The sequence below is a fragment of the Solanum tuberosum genome, unplaced genomic scaffold (assembly GCF_000226075.1).
Source record: "Solanum tuberosum cultivar DM 1-3 516 R44 unplaced genomic scaffold, SolTub_3.0 scf00748, whole genome shotgun sequence".
In the NCBI taxonomy this organism is placed as follows: Eukaryota; Viridiplantae; Streptophyta; class Magnoliopsida; order Solanales; family Solanaceae; genus Solanum; species Solanum tuberosum.
In genome coordinates, this window is record NW_006239657.1 from 123,319 (window position 1) to 140,099 (window position 16,781).

The 16,781-nt window shown below is 31.4% G+C and overlaps 2 protein-coding genes across 2 annotated transcripts; both read left to right on the plus strand.

The window, feature by feature from the left end:
- The first annotated feature begins 1,527 nt into the window (after positions 1–1,527).
- On the plus strand, positions 1,528–4,166 carry LOC102589219 (7-deoxyloganetic acid glucosyltransferase-like). Its single transcript, XM_006367153.2, has 2 exons — positions 1,528–2,200; positions 3,134–4,166. The coding sequence occupies exons 1-2, from the start codon at positions 1,714–1,716 to the stop codon at positions 4,063–4,065; spliced, it is 1,419 nt and encodes a 472-aa protein (XP_006367215.1). The 5' UTR covers positions 1,528–1,713; the 3' UTR covers positions 4,066–4,166.
- Positions 4,167–13,532: 9,366 nt separating this feature from the next.
- LOC102589545 (7-deoxyloganetic acid glucosyltransferase-like) lies at positions 13,533–16,568 on the plus strand. Its single transcript, XM_006367154.2, has 2 exons — positions 13,533–14,200; positions 15,452–16,568. Exons 1-2 carry the CDS (start codon positions 13,708–13,710, stop codon positions 16,381–16,383), a joined length of 1,425 nt encoding a protein of 474 aa, XP_006367216.1. The 5' UTR covers positions 13,533–13,707; the 3' UTR covers positions 16,384–16,568.
- The last annotated feature ends 213 nt before the right edge of the window (positions 16,569–16,781 follow it).

Consider the following 16,781-nt stretch of genomic DNA (forward strand, 5'->3'; position numbering starts at 1 on the left):
TCTATGAAGAAGAAAGAAAAAGGTGATAGGACCCCGTGAAGTTTAAGTGTGTAGTTAAGAATTCGGTAATAGATTGAAGGGACATTTGACCAATTTCTCTTTTATAATTAATTCCGTCAAATAAAATATATTTTTATATAGAATTTCATGTCAATGCATGCATCAGTCATACATAAATTATTATTCATAATTAATTCCATCAAATTAAATATATTTTTATATAGAATAAATTATTTTTCACATGATGTCTTAGCTCTGACTCCGACCCAGCCAACATTAAAATCTCCCTTACTCCATCGAGAATTTTTATTCTGGGTGAGGCACAAATACGATGTGGTAAACAAGAGTTGTATGAGGCCCATTTATATTTTGCCAAGTGGATGCCTTTCAGAAAAAGGGGACACTCCCCTTTCTCTCTCCTCCTTTTAACGCTTTTGCCCTTTCTTACTTCTTTTACTTCTTTTTTTCCTTTGGTTTCTTTTCTAAAACACTTGTTCCAAATTTTATTATTTCATACTTAAATAACTTTATTCATGAAGGATATGAAATTCAAAAAAATTTGCTTGGCTCATTTTATTTATTACATTTTTATATTGTTTTTCCATCTCATATTAATTATTTATATTATTAAAAATAGTTATATAAAATTATTTTTTAATTTACAAAGATATGATTAATTAAAAAAATTCTATTTTATTATAACAATTAATTATTTTTGAAAGTATAAATAAAATTTATAAAGTTACCAAAAAAATTAAGGTATATATTTTATTTGTGTTTTCTTAAGAAATTTGTAAAAGAAAAAGTAGATCATTAATATGAAAAATAAAGAAGGTATAAATTTAATATGTTCTTTTATTTTTCTCTCAACAATTTCATAATCCAAAAACACTTCAATCCACAAATACTCTTCAATAAGTAACTAAAACGGAAAGAACATCAATGATCTTGAAAAACAATTACATAAGTTTTGATACTATTGTCATGAAATTCAAAAATGAAAAACATTCATAAACACCAACATAAATACATATTATTTTCATCAATTTATACCATATTTTTATTCTTAAAAATCAAGATAGGTGAAATTTAATAAATATTTTGCTTATCTACTTTTCTTACATGTTCTTAAAGAAATTATAAATATAAATAATATTTTTAATAATTTATTCCTTAAAAGAATTTTTGCAATTTTACAAAATTTATTTATAATAAAAAAAATTAATTGTTAGGATTAAAAAAAATATATAATAGATACCATGTGTGAGTTTCAAAGTTTCTTTATTAAAACAAAAAAAAAATTACACTAAAAATTAACAAGCAAAAAGGAAAATGCAAGTAAGAAAGAAAAAGTAAAAGAAAAGATTAAAATTAGAAAAGAAAAAGTAGGGAAATAAGTACATTATGGGTCCCACAATATACAGGTGGCAGTTATGTGTGAAAAGATACAGGGCAAAAACATTAAAAGGAATAGAGAGAAAGAGGAGTGTCCCCTTTCTCCGAAAGGGATCCACTTGGCAAAATATAAATAGGCTTCATACAACTTTTGTCTGCCATATCATATTTGTGCCTCGCCCAAAATAAAAAATTTCTTACTCCATCGACCCATCAAACTAAACCAACAAGAAAGCTCTTTAATTTCTCCTACTATTAATAACCAGCATACATCATTTTAATTTGGAAGTGTCCAAGAAATTAAATTAAGAGATAAACATGGCAGTTCCTCACGTATTTATTTTCCCGTTGCCTCTTCAAGGTCCAGTAAATTGCATGCTTAAACTGGCTGAACTCTTATGCCTTCACCAAGAAATTCATATCACTTTCATTAACACTGAATATATCCATCAACGCTTGATGAATTATACGAACGTTCTAGTCCGTTTTGAGAAATATCCAAACTTCAAATTCGTGACAGTTCCAGATGGACTTCCAGAAGATAATCTAAGAAACGGAGAACAAGTAGAGAAGATTATTGAAGGTGTAGAGAAAGTGAGTAGCCCACTTTTCAGAGAGATGGTCATGATGTCTACTACTTGTGCTCCAACTTGTCTCATAGTTGATGGTATTTTTACATTTGCTGTTGATATAGCTAAAGAGGCTAAAATCCCACTTCTTTATTTTGATACTATAAGTCCTTGTTCTCTCTGGACTTATTTGGCTGTTCCAAAACTCATTGAAGATGGAGAAATTCCTTTCAAAGGTTAGTCTCATTAGTATTTTTGAACTTTAAGAAAATTAGTTTTGGATTTTTGCTTACTATATCATAAACAGAGTAAATTTCTTAGATACTCACTCATGTTTGGAAATTTTACTTTATAAATTATAATATAATTTTTATTTCTTTTAAGACCACAATATCACCTAATTGTTCATGTTTTCCTCAAAATATACTTCTCTGTTAATGAGACACCATGTCACATTATTTTATTTCTTTAACAGAAAATTTTTAAACAATAAAAATTTATTTAATATCTCTATAAAGCAACTTCTTTTGCGATAGCTAAATTAGCTTTAGTACTACCTTATCCTTTTGTTTTCTTGTCCATGTAAGAGAATAAAGACAAATTAATATTCAAATAATTAGGTGATCAGCAACGCTATCTGATAAGATAATTTTTCATGAAGACTGCCGTGCGGGTTATTGTGATGACAAAAGTTAATGCGTTAGTTGACACATTTATTTAAGATGACATTTTTATGACTCCTATATAAATCATATGCTATATGTTTTAGGTTTTGATACTATGCTATAGTGTTGTCGTTTTCCTATTTCGTAGGCGTAACATTAGAAAATGAATTAGTACACATCATCAATTATAGTTTATTTTTATTAAAAATTATAAATCTCAATATATATTTTCTTGCTTATAGTTATAGGATACATGTAAAAGGAAAAAGATACTCACTTCGTTTGACTTAAGTCTGGAGTTCAAGAAAATAAAGAATATTTTTAATCTAGTGTTCCTAAATTAAAGTTATGTCAAATGTATTAAAATATTCCTTAATCTGGTGGCCTTAAATATGTCTCATGGAAAACTGAAATTAAAATGTTACCAAAAAAATAAAATAAGAAATTATTCTTTTTGATATGGATGGAGGAAGGGAGTAATTTGTTTTTGCTTGGTACATACAGGAAATGACTTGGATGTATTAGTAAATGGTGTGGCAGGAATGGAAGGTGTGATGAGGCGTCGAGACCTTCCTAGTTTCTGCCGAACACCTGACATTGATATCCCAGTTATCAAACTTGTAATCAAGCAGGGGAAACATATTGTCCAAGCCCAAGGTCTAATATTCAACACATTTGAAGACCTTGAAGGGCCTATTCTCTCACAATTTCGAGCTCTATGTCCAAACATCTATGCCATTGGGCCTCTACACACTCAAATGAAGGCAAAACTATCTTCCCAATATTTGCCAAACACACCAACATCTAACAGCATATGGAAAGAGGATATGAGTTGTATAGATTGGCTCGACAAACAGCCCAATAAATCAGTTATATTTGTCAGCATTGGAAGCCTTGCCACAATGAGCAAGGCCCAATTCTTGGAATTTTGGTATGGTTTGGTGAATAGTAAGACTAGGTTCTTGTGGGTCCAGAGGCCCGGTTCAATTATTGGACTTGAAGACGACAACAATAATGTTCCCATGGAATTGGTTAAAAGTACAAAGGAGAGGGGGTGTATAATTAGTTGGGCTCCGCAAGAAGAAGTGCTAGCTCACCCATCAATTGGTGGGTTTTTAACGCATAGCGGGTGGAATTCAACTTTGGAAAGTATAGTAGAAGGAGTGCCAATGATTTGTGTGCCCTATTTTGTTGATCAACAAGTAAATAGTAGGTATGTTGGGGAGGTGTGGAAGCTTGGACTAGACATGAAAGATGTATGTGATAGAGCCACAATTGAGAGGATGGTGAGAGATGTGATGGATGTGAAGAAAATTGAATTTTTGGAAAGGGCAAAACATATGAGCGATTTGGCAATAGCAAGTGTTGGTGAAGGTGGCTCTTCATACCAAGATTTGGACCGTTTAATTGAGGATATTAGGCTGATGAGGATATAACATCCTCACATGCCTAAATAACTTTTTGGGCTCTTTATGATGATCTATGGGCTAATGTGCCGTCTTTCATTTGGTCAATAAATGATGTTTAATTCTCTTTATTTAGTTTAAACAAGCTCTTCAGAGTTTTTGGCTAAAAACATCCTTAAACTATAGCTTCAACTTAAACTACATCCTTAAATTATCTTTCTTAACAAAAAAAACATCCTCCAAATATTTAAAACTTAATAACTTCCATCCCTCTATTAAAATTTATCAAAATATTAGCGAATTCCACACAAAAACATATGCAATTCATACTATTCTCTTAAAAATAAATTCTATAATTTTATTATTTGTTGGTAAAAGCTTCCAATTTATTTATTTATTTAAACCCTTGTTTGTTGTTAAAAAAAATAATGTTATGACAGTGTGAGTCTATGAGGAGACATGATTTGGAGCTTAATTTTACACCATCTTCACTTTGCAAAGTCATAATGTCGTTAAATCAATAATTTTTTGGGGCAAACTGATAATTGAGGTAATCAAGATTCAACTAATTTTGATCTCTAGTCCTCGAGTTTCGTTTTCCATTATTAGAAGTAAAAGTCTCCGATCGACACCACTTTTTGCAGATTCAATGAGAAGAAAACATTTCAACTAATAATTTTTTGATATCAAATCAAATGAAAAGTAAATAAAAACAAAATTTCTAATTAAAAGGAAGACAATGCAAAACGTTGTTGCTAAAAAAAATTCACAATATTTTATTTTAAATGTATGTAGAATGAACAAAATTGGTTTATTGGGGGTGATTTAGGGAGTTTTGTTGAGTAGTGTGAACCGTACATGTTTTTGTGAAGAATTTGTTAATTTTTGACAAATTTTAACAAAAGGATAAAAGTTGTCAATTTTTAAATAATTGAGGGATATTTTCTGTTAAAAATAATAATTTGAGGATGTAGTTTAAGTTGGAGGTATAGTTTAAGGATGTTTTTGGCCAAAAACTCAACTCTTAATGTGGATAATTGAATTGCTTGGGTAAAATTGTATTGTTCAAGCCTGTTTTAATTTATGCGACGTGATTTAATTTGGCATGAAATTCAAGAAAAAAAATGATGATTTTTGAAACGTGGATCAACATATCATAAGGAGAAGGTTTGAGAAAGTTAATATATATGAGACTTTTAAACATACCTACACTCTCGACACGTGTGTGGCATGTGCTTATCAATCTTATAATAGACTATATTTTTTAAAATAAATAATACAATATTATCAAATATACTATTAAGTACATGAAGGATGATGAACATAAGTATGACTGACCATTCAATACTAATATATATGTTTAATTGATCTATGCTTCTAATGTTATTTCTTTCAATTATGAACTTTGTAGGCATTTTATGTAGGGGATAAGGGTCTGAAAAATACCTCAACTTTGGCCGGATTTGCTGTTGCGATACTAAACTTTCATAAGGACCTATTACCTCCCTAGACTATTTCATATCATATTATTTATCCCCTGAACTATTTAATAGTGTATTTTAAAGGTATATATATGCCATGTGGACACATTACTATTTATAATTTTGCATTATTTTTTATGTCCACGTGGACAAATATATATGTTTAAAATACGGTATTAAATAGTCTAGGGAGGTAATAGGTCCTCATGAAAGTTTAGTATCGCAACAGCAAATCCAACCAAAGTTGAGGTATTTTTCAGACCTTTATCCCTTTTTATAGTTTGACTCTAAAAAAGAAAATTATGACAATTTAAAGTGGACGGAGGTAGTATTTGTTAATCCCTCCGTCCAACCATATTTGTCCACTATACTAAAAATAGTTGTTCAACAATATTTGTCCAATTTAGAAAATCAAGAGATAATTTACCTTTTGCGTTTATTTTACTCTTGCTATTAATATTACTCATTTATCATATAACATATTTTTCAAAACATTAAATTTAAAAAATGTTTGATAGAATTACTCTATTATTTATTGTTTTTGAAGGGATGTGTGTAGAGACAAAGTTAGCCCTTTAATTATGAGTTTGATAGAATTTTAGTTTATATATGCTAAAAGATTCATTAAGAAACAAAAAAGAGTAACGATTTAGAACTTATAAATTTTAAAATTACTCTATTATTTATTGTTTTTGAAGGGATGTGTGTAGAGACAAAGTTAGCCATGTAGTTATGAAAATATTTCTTTTACTAAACATTCATCTGTGTTACTATATAATTGTGTCTCACAATAATTTATTCATGAAAAATGCTACTAAAAATGTCTAAAATTGACCTTCAAAAAAGTCGACAAAAATCGACATTTAGAGATTGTTTTTTGAATTTTTCTTTTGAATTATTTGTTTACAAACTCAACCTATGGAGATCACATTTTTTAGTGCTTTGATCTCTAGAGATAGGTTTCTTAAATACCGACCTGTGAAGGTTGATTTTTTTTTTTGAAGACCATTCTTTGAAAAGAAAAGATTTAATGACCAAAAACATATTCAAACTATCATTTTCTTTTGGAGTTTCATACCTCAATTATGCATTGTTTCCTTTACCTACCTAAACTATCACTTCCTTTGTATTAATATAACATACCTCGATGTTGAGGTGACCAAATATTTATTATTAATTGCCAACATGCATGTATAGATTGTGAAAGAAATCAACAAATGTGTAGATGTTCCCTGATCAGTTGAATGAGTTAATGGTAGTTAGTTGTTAAGTCTAATTACTTGATTAAGTGAGCTTAATTAATGATGAATAGAGTTAGTTAGAATAAGTCAGTTAGAAAGTTTGTTAGACTTGTCAGAACTGTATAAATTGTAGTGCTGCACATTCATTCAATACAATGCAAGATATTTTTCTTCTCTTCCAAATAAATTTCTTCTTCCTTACATTACATTCATCAATTGTTCATGGATCTTAGATAATTTCACATGGTATCAAAGCCACCATGAATGTGAATCGGGGACTTTCACATGAAGTGAAGTTTTTCGAGGGATTTTATACTCATCTTCTTTGAAGTTTTTTTACTCCGTTTTTCCATGGAGAATTCAGGCAATTTGGGGGAAACTGCTTCCGCGACTGCAAACATCATCTCACCTTCAATTGATTACCATCATCCTCTCTTATTGTATCCCTCAAATGCTCCTGGATCATTATCAGTTGGAATTATGTTAACTGGATCGGATAACTATACCTTATGGTGCAGAGCTATGAAACTAGCTTTACTGGGAAGGAATAAACTGGGATTTATCGATGACACAGTAAGTCGAGGTCAGTTCAGTGGAGATGTAGCTTGATTGTGGGATCGAGGCAATGCAATTGTCATTTTGTGGATCAAGTGCAATGTAAGCAAAGATCTACTGAGTGGTGTTCTATTTTGTTCGAATAACTATCGAATTTGGGAGGATCTGAGAGAGAGGTTTGATAAGATCAAGAGCTCTCGAACTTTTCAATTGCACAAGAGATTTTCATATTAGTTCAAGGTTTATATTCAGTTTCTGTCTATTACTCTAAGTTGAAGGATTTGTGGGACGAGTATGATTCGATCATGCCTCCTCCTTCATGTGACTGCCCTAAGTCTAGAGAATTTTCTGATCATCTACAATATCAGAGGGTTTTGCAGTTTCTAATGGGATTGAATGACAGCTATAGTCAAGCTAGGAGTCCGATATTAATGATGCCACAAATTCTTAATGTTAACCAGGTTTTTGCAATGGTGAATCAAGATGAATGTCAGAGGATTGTGGCAGGCACTAGTAAGATATCATTGGATAACTCAATTCCCTCAGCTATGTACACTTCCAGGACTGGGGGTGATGCATATAAGCAGAAAAAAAGGATATAATGGACAAGTTTTCTGTGACTACTGCCACACAAAGGGTCATACTAGAGGAGATTGCAACAGGTTGAAGAAATGTGACTTTTGTCACAAAACTGGACATGTAAAGGCAGACTGTTTTCAGTTGATTGGGTATCCTGTAGACTACAAGGGAAAGAGACAATCTAATGCAGTAGTTGGTCCCTTGGCAGGTAACAATTTTAGTGATAATGTTTTTGGAGGACCACAAAGGATGCAACCTCAATGTACATCAACCTGTCCACCCTAGATATGATCCATACCCACAACAGTATACAATACCAAGGTATGATGCCACATTCACAGCTTCCACCAAGTTCTTTTGGACAAAGAGATGTCTATCATAATGGAAATTGTAGTGTTAACATGGCAAGCACAAATACTCTTTGTTTCCCTAAGAATACTTCTGTGAAATGAATTGTAGACACAGGTGCTACCAACCACATGATAGGTGATCCCAAACATTTGATGAATGGTGGTCTATTAGAACATGTAGGTAAGGTGCAGTTACCCACATGAGATTCAGCTAGAGTCTCACATGTTGGAAACTGCACCCTGGGAGGAGGTGATGTTCTAACAAATGTTTTATGTGTGCTAGCTTTCAAGCTTAACCTTATGTCAGTCTCCAAGATGACAAAAGACTTGAGTTATTGTGCTACCTTTTATCCAGATTATTATGTATTACAAGATCTCTCATCTGGGAAGGTGAGGGAGATTGGTAGGCAAGAGAATGTGCTTTACACTCTATACTCACAGACACATGTAGCAGACAAGAAAATCATCGGTAGCAAATGTCTTACAGCAACACAAAAGGCAGTTGTTCTTACCTGGCATCAAAGGATGTGTCATGTTCCAGTAAATGTCCTTAAGAAAATGCCTATGTTTCATGATATTTGTAAGACCAGTTCTTTTACTTTGAATAACTGTGAAATATGTCCACTTGCTAGACAAGCTAGATTACCTTTCCCACATAGTATGCATAGGTCTAATTCTGCATTCCAATTAATACATGTTGATGTTTGGGGACCATATAAATGGAATACTTTTGATGGAAATTTTCTCACTATTGTTGATGATCATACAAGATGGACATGGGTGTTCTTGATGAGACTTAAGTCAGATGTCTTAATGATATTACATAATTTTTTTATTGAAGTAGCAACACAGTTTGACAAAAGGGTCCAAAGACTGAGGTTTGATAATGGTGGAGAGTTCTTCAGCCATGATTGCAGAGAACTATTACAGAAACATGGTATATTGCATGAGAGTTCTTGTCCTTACATACCACAGCAAAATGGTGTTGTTGAAAGAAGGCACAAACACATCCTTGAAACTGCCAGAGCAATCAAGTTCCAAGGAGGTCTACCTAACAGTTTTTGGGGATTATACATAGAGTCAGCTATGTATGTTTTAAATAGAGTGCCCTCCATTGTGCTCACTGGAAAGTCACCTTTTTTAATTAATGTATAACAAGCTTCCATCCTTAGTGCATTTGAGAGTAATAGGGTGTTTATGCTTTGCAATCAATCTTACTCAGAAGGATAAATTCAGTCCTAGGGCTGTGAAGGCTGTATTAGTTGGTTATAATGCATATCAGAAAGGTTAAAAGTTGTATAATCTTGCAACTAAAACCTTTTTTGTTAGTCGAGATGTTGTATTCATGGAAGGCATTTTTCCATTCAAAGATAATGTACAAGAGCAGCAACATGATGGCACTATGCTGCAATATCATTTTCTTATGATGATCTGATGATGCTTCCTCACAATGATGCTCCTGTTGATTTTAGTTCTGAGGACCATGGAGTATTACCTCCTACTGATGTTGATATGAGGGAGGAGGATACTGGAGTTGATGTGGTGTTACCTAATGAAAGTTTGGGAATTGGTTCAGGTTCAGACACCAATATTGAAGTGCTATCTTCTAATGTTACATAATTTTTGATCAAACTAAGCCATTATTTAAACCGATTCACCAAAATAATATGTTTTTAATTTTTTTTACAAAACTAGGATAAACGTATTTCTGAGTAACGTTTTAGGGTATTTTTATTTTAAAATTCAACGGAAAAAATTGACGGAGCTGACGACGTTAAATGAATAAATGTACTCTTGAGTAACGTTTTACACCTAAAACGTTACTCACGAGTACGTTTATTGAGAATCCAATGACGGGCCATTGAATCCAATCCTGCAAATGCAAATGGAGTGACCAGTTGTGTTCAATGAGTTCGGAGCCAAAATGACAGTTTTTTTCCATCGAAAAATAAAAAACGGCACATAAAATTTTTTTTAACCAAAAGGGTAAAATCGCTCCTGACGGAGCGATTTTCTTTTGACAAATTGACGCCGTTCCGTTGAAATAAATATCGCTGCCTTAGCAGCGATTTTCTAAAAAAAAAAAAACCTTTTTCTTTGAAATCGCTGCTATAGCAGCATTTTTATAATAATAATAATAATTTAAAAGTAAAATTGCAGCTATAGCAGCGATTTTTTTTAAGAAATTAATTTTTTTTTAAATAAATCGCTGCCTTAGCAGCGATTTTATGAGAATATTTATCGTAACATGCATGGAGGAGCAGTTGGAGTTGTCGCAAAGAGTTATCATAAATGTAAATGGAGACTTTTGTAAAGCAACAAGTTTTATTACTCATTGGAGAATTCACTGCGATTATTGATTTCATGCAACTATATTTATGGTATGAGATGAGTTTTATGTTGAGATTTATGGTATGAGATTTCATGAATGTGTATGAGATGAGATTTCATGATTTGTAGGGATTGCATTTTCAGAATCAGGAGAAAGTACATCAAGACCAATTGGCCATTTGCATTTGCAGGATTGGATTCAGTGGTCCGTGATTGAATTCTCGATAATTGTACTCGTGAGTAACGTTTTACACCTAAAATGTTACTAAAGAGTACGTTTATTCATTTAACGTCGTCAGTTCAGTCAGTTTTTGTCCGTTGAATTTTTAAAATAAAAATATCCTAAAACGTTACTCAGAAATACGTTTATACTAGTTTTGTAAAAAAAATAAAAACGTATTATTTTGGTGAATTGGTTTAAATAATGGCTTAGTTTGGTAAAAAAATCAATGTTACAGGTCGACCTAACACTGAGAATTTTTTTACCAAAGTAAGCCATTATTAAAATTAATTTATCAAAATAACACGTTTTTTTGAAATTTTACAAAACTAGTATAAACGTAGTTCACAGTAACGTTTTAGGTTATATTTTATTAAAAAAAATTCAATAACAAAAAGATAAAAATCTAACAGATTAAATAGACATAAAACGTTATTGTCAGTAACGTTTTATAATTTGTTACTCTGAGGCACATTTTACAACTAAAACGTGACTCACAGTAACGTTTTTCTGGAATGACTGAAAATTAAAAAACAATCTTGTACATGCCTCATTCAACTTTATTAAACTTTCCACTATTAAAATGAATATATATATTTTACACATATATAAATTTCTCTTTTCTTCTCTTTTCATACATAGATAATACTTTTGCATGGAAAATAAGTTGTGAGGAGGTTTTACTATAATATCAATTAATTTCTTTGTCTCTTCTATTATGATGTAGCCATTAGATTTTTTTTAATTGTTGGTTTGCTTACTTATTACATCAATTTTAATTCAATAACTTCTTTATTGATAGTCTAATATTTAATAATGATAAGAAACAGATTAGTCTAATATTTGGAAGGGATGCTATCTTAGGCTTGAATTAAGAAGATCTCTCATATGATTTATTTACAAATTTTGAAATTGAAATGATACAAGACAAGCTCCAATTTGTGTAAAGTCATCCTCGCCTTTTTTTCCTTTTGTTTAAAAAAATATTGTCTATGTGATAAGAGAAAGAAAAGAGAAAATCATATATATTTCAAATGAAGGTATGTACAAAATATATCTATCCATTTTAATAGTGGAAATTTGAATAATGAATGAGAGATGTACAAGATTGGATTTCAATTTTCACCATTGAGAAACGTTACTGTGAGTCACGTTTTAGCTGTAAAACTTGCTTCAGAGTAACGAATTATAAAACGTTACTGACAATAACATTTTATGTCTGTTTACTCTGTCAGATTTTTGTCTTTTTGTTATTCAATTTTTTTGAATAAAATATAACCTAAAACGTTACTGTGAACTACGTTTATACTAGTTTTGTAAAAAATTTAAAAAAAGTATTATTTTGGTAAATTGATTTTTATAATAGCTTACTTTAATAAAAAATTCTAATACTGATGATACCTCATGAAAGTTTACCACTAATTTTTAACTAGAGATTTTAAGTTTTCATTTTTAAATTAAAGAAATTTCTTTATAGAAAATATTTTTCATTAGCTGATCCGAATACTTGATGATTATAAGAAAAAAGAAGTAACGTATCCAGTAGAACATCATTATCGTCATTGAAAAAATTGCTAAGAATAAATGTCACTTTACCTACTATATTTTTGAAAAGTAAAACAAACAGACATTTATTAATTCTCAAGCCAAAAGAAGAAGAAAAAAGTATACGGTCCTTTTTCTTTCCATAAAATATTCTAAGTCGAAAGATGACCCACAGTATTTTTTTTAGGGGGGTTTTATTGTAGAATCATTTGCAGATCCTATAAAGTCAGAAACAATATCATCTCTCTGCCGAGTAAATCCAAACTTTTCTTATTTTGTTGGAGAAATAAAACATTAACACAAAAGCAAAATCTCATCTTTCATTATGAACCACCAGGAGCGGAGTTAGGTAGGATGCCTTGATTAAAAATTTATTATTTATAAATAATTAAAATTATTATTTAATGTATAATAAATGTTGAATTTTGTATAATTTATTTGTGTCTTGGCTTCTTTAAATTTTAAATTGTTAGATGAAAATCTTGCTCCGTCACTAAACAAAACCACAGACCAGGTCAAGTATTTACCAAACTTACCAGCGGCTTTTATCATCAGCAAAATACGGTCCAATTCTACTTTGAAACAATATTTTAAGCAATATGACCCTATCTTAATGTTTCCACTCAATTTGATTATTATAATCTTTTGGCTTCTCAGTGCATATATCGCTTTACATTATTTATGTGTTAAATAAATTAATCAAATCAATATTATATTCATGGTGAGTAAATAGGAAATAGCAACGGACTATTTCTATCATTAAAACAGTAGAAAAATTGTCTCGATCGATCCTATTTAACAGATTATTAACAAGTCAGGTTAGTTACAAATTATAGTTCAGTGATGAAATTCATAATTAATTTCTATTTTTGTGTGGCGTAGTAACATTATGCCATGATATAATAATTTCTTGTCTTTAAATATTTTAGTCTCCATTTTGTTAATTATTTTTTTCACATAAATAAAATAATAAATAAATTTTTTTATAATATTTACCACAAGCAATATCGATTACCAAACAATGCATAGATTAGTCATACATAAATTATATTTTATAATTAATTCCGTCAAACCAAATATATTTTTTATATAGAATTTCACGTCAATGCATGCATCAGTCATACATAAATTATTGTTCATAATTAATCCTGTCAAACTAAATATATTTTTATATAGAATTTCAGGTTGAAATTATTTTTCACATGGTGTCTTAGCTCCGACTCCGACCCAGCCAACATTAAAATCTCCCTTACTCCATCGACCCATCAAACTAAACCAACAAGAAAGCTCTTTAATTTCTCCTAATATTAATAACCAGCATACATCATTTTAATTTGGAAGTGTCCAAGAAATTAAATTAAGAGATAAACATGGCAGTTCCTCACGTATTTATTTTCCCGTTGCCTCTTCAAGGTACAGTAAATTGCATGCTTAAACTGGCTGAACTCTTATGCCTTCACCAAGAAATTCATATCACTTTCATCAACACTGAATATATCCATCAACGCTTGATGAATTATACGGACGTTCTAGTCCGTTTTGAGAAATATCCAAACTTCAAATTCGTGACAGTTCCAGATGGACTTCCAGAAGATAATCCAAGAAATGGAGACCAAATAGGGAAGATTATTGAAGGTGTAGAGAAAGTGAGTAGCCCACTTTTCAGAGAGATGGTGATGATGACTACTACTAATTATTGTACTCCAACTTGTCTCATAGTTGATGGTATTTTTTCATTTGCTGTTGATATTGCTAAAGAGGCTAAAATCCCACTTCTTTATTTTGATACTATAAGTCCTTGTTCTCTCTGGACTTATTTGGCTGTTCCAAAACTCATTGAAGATGGAGAAATTCCTTTCAAAGGTTAGTCTCATTAGTATTTTTGCACTTCAAGAAATTAGTTTTGGATTTTTGCTTACTATATCATAAGCAGAATAAATTTCTTAGATAGTCACTCATGTTTGGAAATTTTACTCGATAAATTATAATATAATTTTTATTTCTTTTAAGACCACAATATCACCTAATTGTTTAATTTTACCTCAAAATATACTTCTCTCTGTTAATGAGACACCATGTCACATCATTTTATTTCTTTAACAGAAAGTTTTTAAACAATAAAAAATTGTTTAATGTCTCTATAAGCAACTTCTTTTGCGATAGCTAAATTAGCTTGAGTATTACCTTATCCTTTTGTTTTCTTGTCCATGTAAAAGAATAAAGACAAATTAATATTCAAATAATTAGGTGATCAGCAACGCTATCTGATAAGATAATTTTTCATGAAGACGGCCGTGCCGGGTTATTCTGATGACACAAGTTAATGCGTTAGTTGACACATTTATTTAAGATGACATTTTTATGACTCCTATATAAATTATATACTATATGTTTTAGGTTTTGATACTATGCTATAGTTGTCGTTTTCCTTTTTAGTAGGCGCAATATTAGAAAATGAATTAGTACACATCATCAATTATAGTTTATTTGTATTAAAAATTATAAATCTCAATATATATTTTCTTGCTTATAGTTATAGGATACATGTAAAAGAAAAAGATACTCCCTTCATTTCAAAAGAATAATTTAGTTTAACGTGACATGGAGATCAGAGTTTAAGATAATAAATACGTAAGACTTTTTAATTTTATGGTCTTATATATAATATTGTGTCACACAGGGGCGTAGTCATGTACATGTGAGGGTGTCCAATTGGATACCCTTCGTCGAAAAAAATATCGTATATACAAGTGAAATGATACACAAAGTGATTAAATAACATATTCTGGACACCCTTAACACAATAGGTTATCGTAGCCCAGCGGTTTGACCCCTTAGATGGGTTCCAGATGTCTTGAATGAGTCAGTGCTTGCGTGTTCAAATCTATTTTTCCCCCTTTTAAAAAGAGTTTTGTTGTGCAATTTCTGGACACCCTTCGTAAAATTCCTAGCTCCGCCACTGAATTTATTGTCACATGTATCAAAATGTTTTTTAATCTCGTGGCCTTATATATGTCACATGAAAAACTGAAATTTAAAATATTGTCAAAAAAGAAAAAGAATCATTCTTTTTGAAACCGTGGGAGTAATTTTTTGTTTGCTTGATACATACAGGAAATGACTTGGATGCATTAGTAAATGGTGTGGCAGGAATGGAAGGTGTGATGAGGCGCCGAGATCTTCCTAGTTTCTGCCGAACACCTGACCTTGATATCCCTATTATCAAACTTGTAATCAAGCAGGGGAAACATATTGTCCAAGCCCAAGGTCTAATATTCAACACATTTGAAGACCTTGAAGGGCCTATTCTCTCACAATTTCGAGCTCTATGTCCAAACATCTATGCCATTGGGCCTCTTCACACTCAAATGAAGGCAAACCTATCTTCTCAATATTTGCCAAACACACCAACATCCAACAGCATATGGAAAGAGGATATGAGTTGTATAGATTGGCTCAACAAACAGCCCAATAAATCAGTTCTATTTGTCAGCATTGGAAGCCTTGCCACAATGAGCAAGGCCCAATTCTTGGAATTTTGGTATGGTTTGGTGAATAGTAAGACTAGGTTCTTGTGGGTCCAGAGGCCCGGTTCAATTATTGGACTTGAAGACGACAACAATAATGTTCCCATGGAATTGGTTAAAAGTACAAAGGAGAGGGGGTGTATTATTAGTTGGGCTCCACAAGAAAAAGTGCTAGCTCACCCATCAATTGGTGGGTTTTTAACGCACAGTGGGTGGAATTCGACTTTGGAAAGTATAGTAGAAGGAGTGCCAATGATTTGTTGGCCCTATTTTGTTGATCAACAAGTAAATAGTAGGTATGTTGGGGAAGTGTGGAAGCTTGGAATAGACATGAAAGATGTATGTGATAGAGCCACAATTGAGAGGATGGTGATACAAGTGATGGATGTGGAGAAAATTGAATTTTTGGAAAAGGCAAAACATATGAGCGATTTGGCAATAGCAAGTGTTGGCGAAGGTGGCTCTTCATACCAAGATTTGGACCGTTTAATTGAGGATATTAGGCTGATGAGGATATAACATCCTCACATGCCTAAATAACTTTTTGGGCTCTTTATGATGATCTATGGGCTAATGTGCCGTCTTTCATTTGGTCAATAAATGATGCTTAATTCTCTTTACTTTGTTTAAACAAACTCTTAATGTGGAATGTGGATAATTGAATGGCTTGGGTAAAATTGTATTGTTCAGACTGTTTTAATTGATGCGACGTGATTTAATTTGGCATGAAATTTAAGAAAAAAATGATGACTTTTGAAATTTGGATAAACATATCATAAGGAAAAGGTTTGATAAAGTTAATATATATGAGGCTTGTTAACAGACCTACACTCTCGACACGTGTATTGCATGTGCTTATCAATCTTATAATAGACAATTTTTTAAAATAAAATAATATAATATTATCACATATACTA

Bases quoted from the DNA above. Each gene is read 5' to 3' on its own strand.
- LOC102589219 (XM_006367153.2), top strand. From the start codon at position 1,714: ATGGCAGTTCCTCACGTATTTATTTTCCCGTTGCCTCTTCAAGGTCCA. The intron at 2,201-3,133 runs GTTAGTCTCATT...TGGTACATACAG, and splicing joins TGGAGAAATTCCTTTCAAAG to GAAATGACTTGGATGTATTA.
- LOC102589545 (XM_006367154.2), top strand. From the start codon at position 13,708: ATGGCAGTTCCTCACGTATTTATTTTCCCGTTGCCTCTTCAAGGTACA. The intron at 14,201-15,451 runs GTTAGTCTCATT...TGATACATACAG, and splicing joins TGGAGAAATTCCTTTCAAAG to GAAATGACTTGGATGCATTA.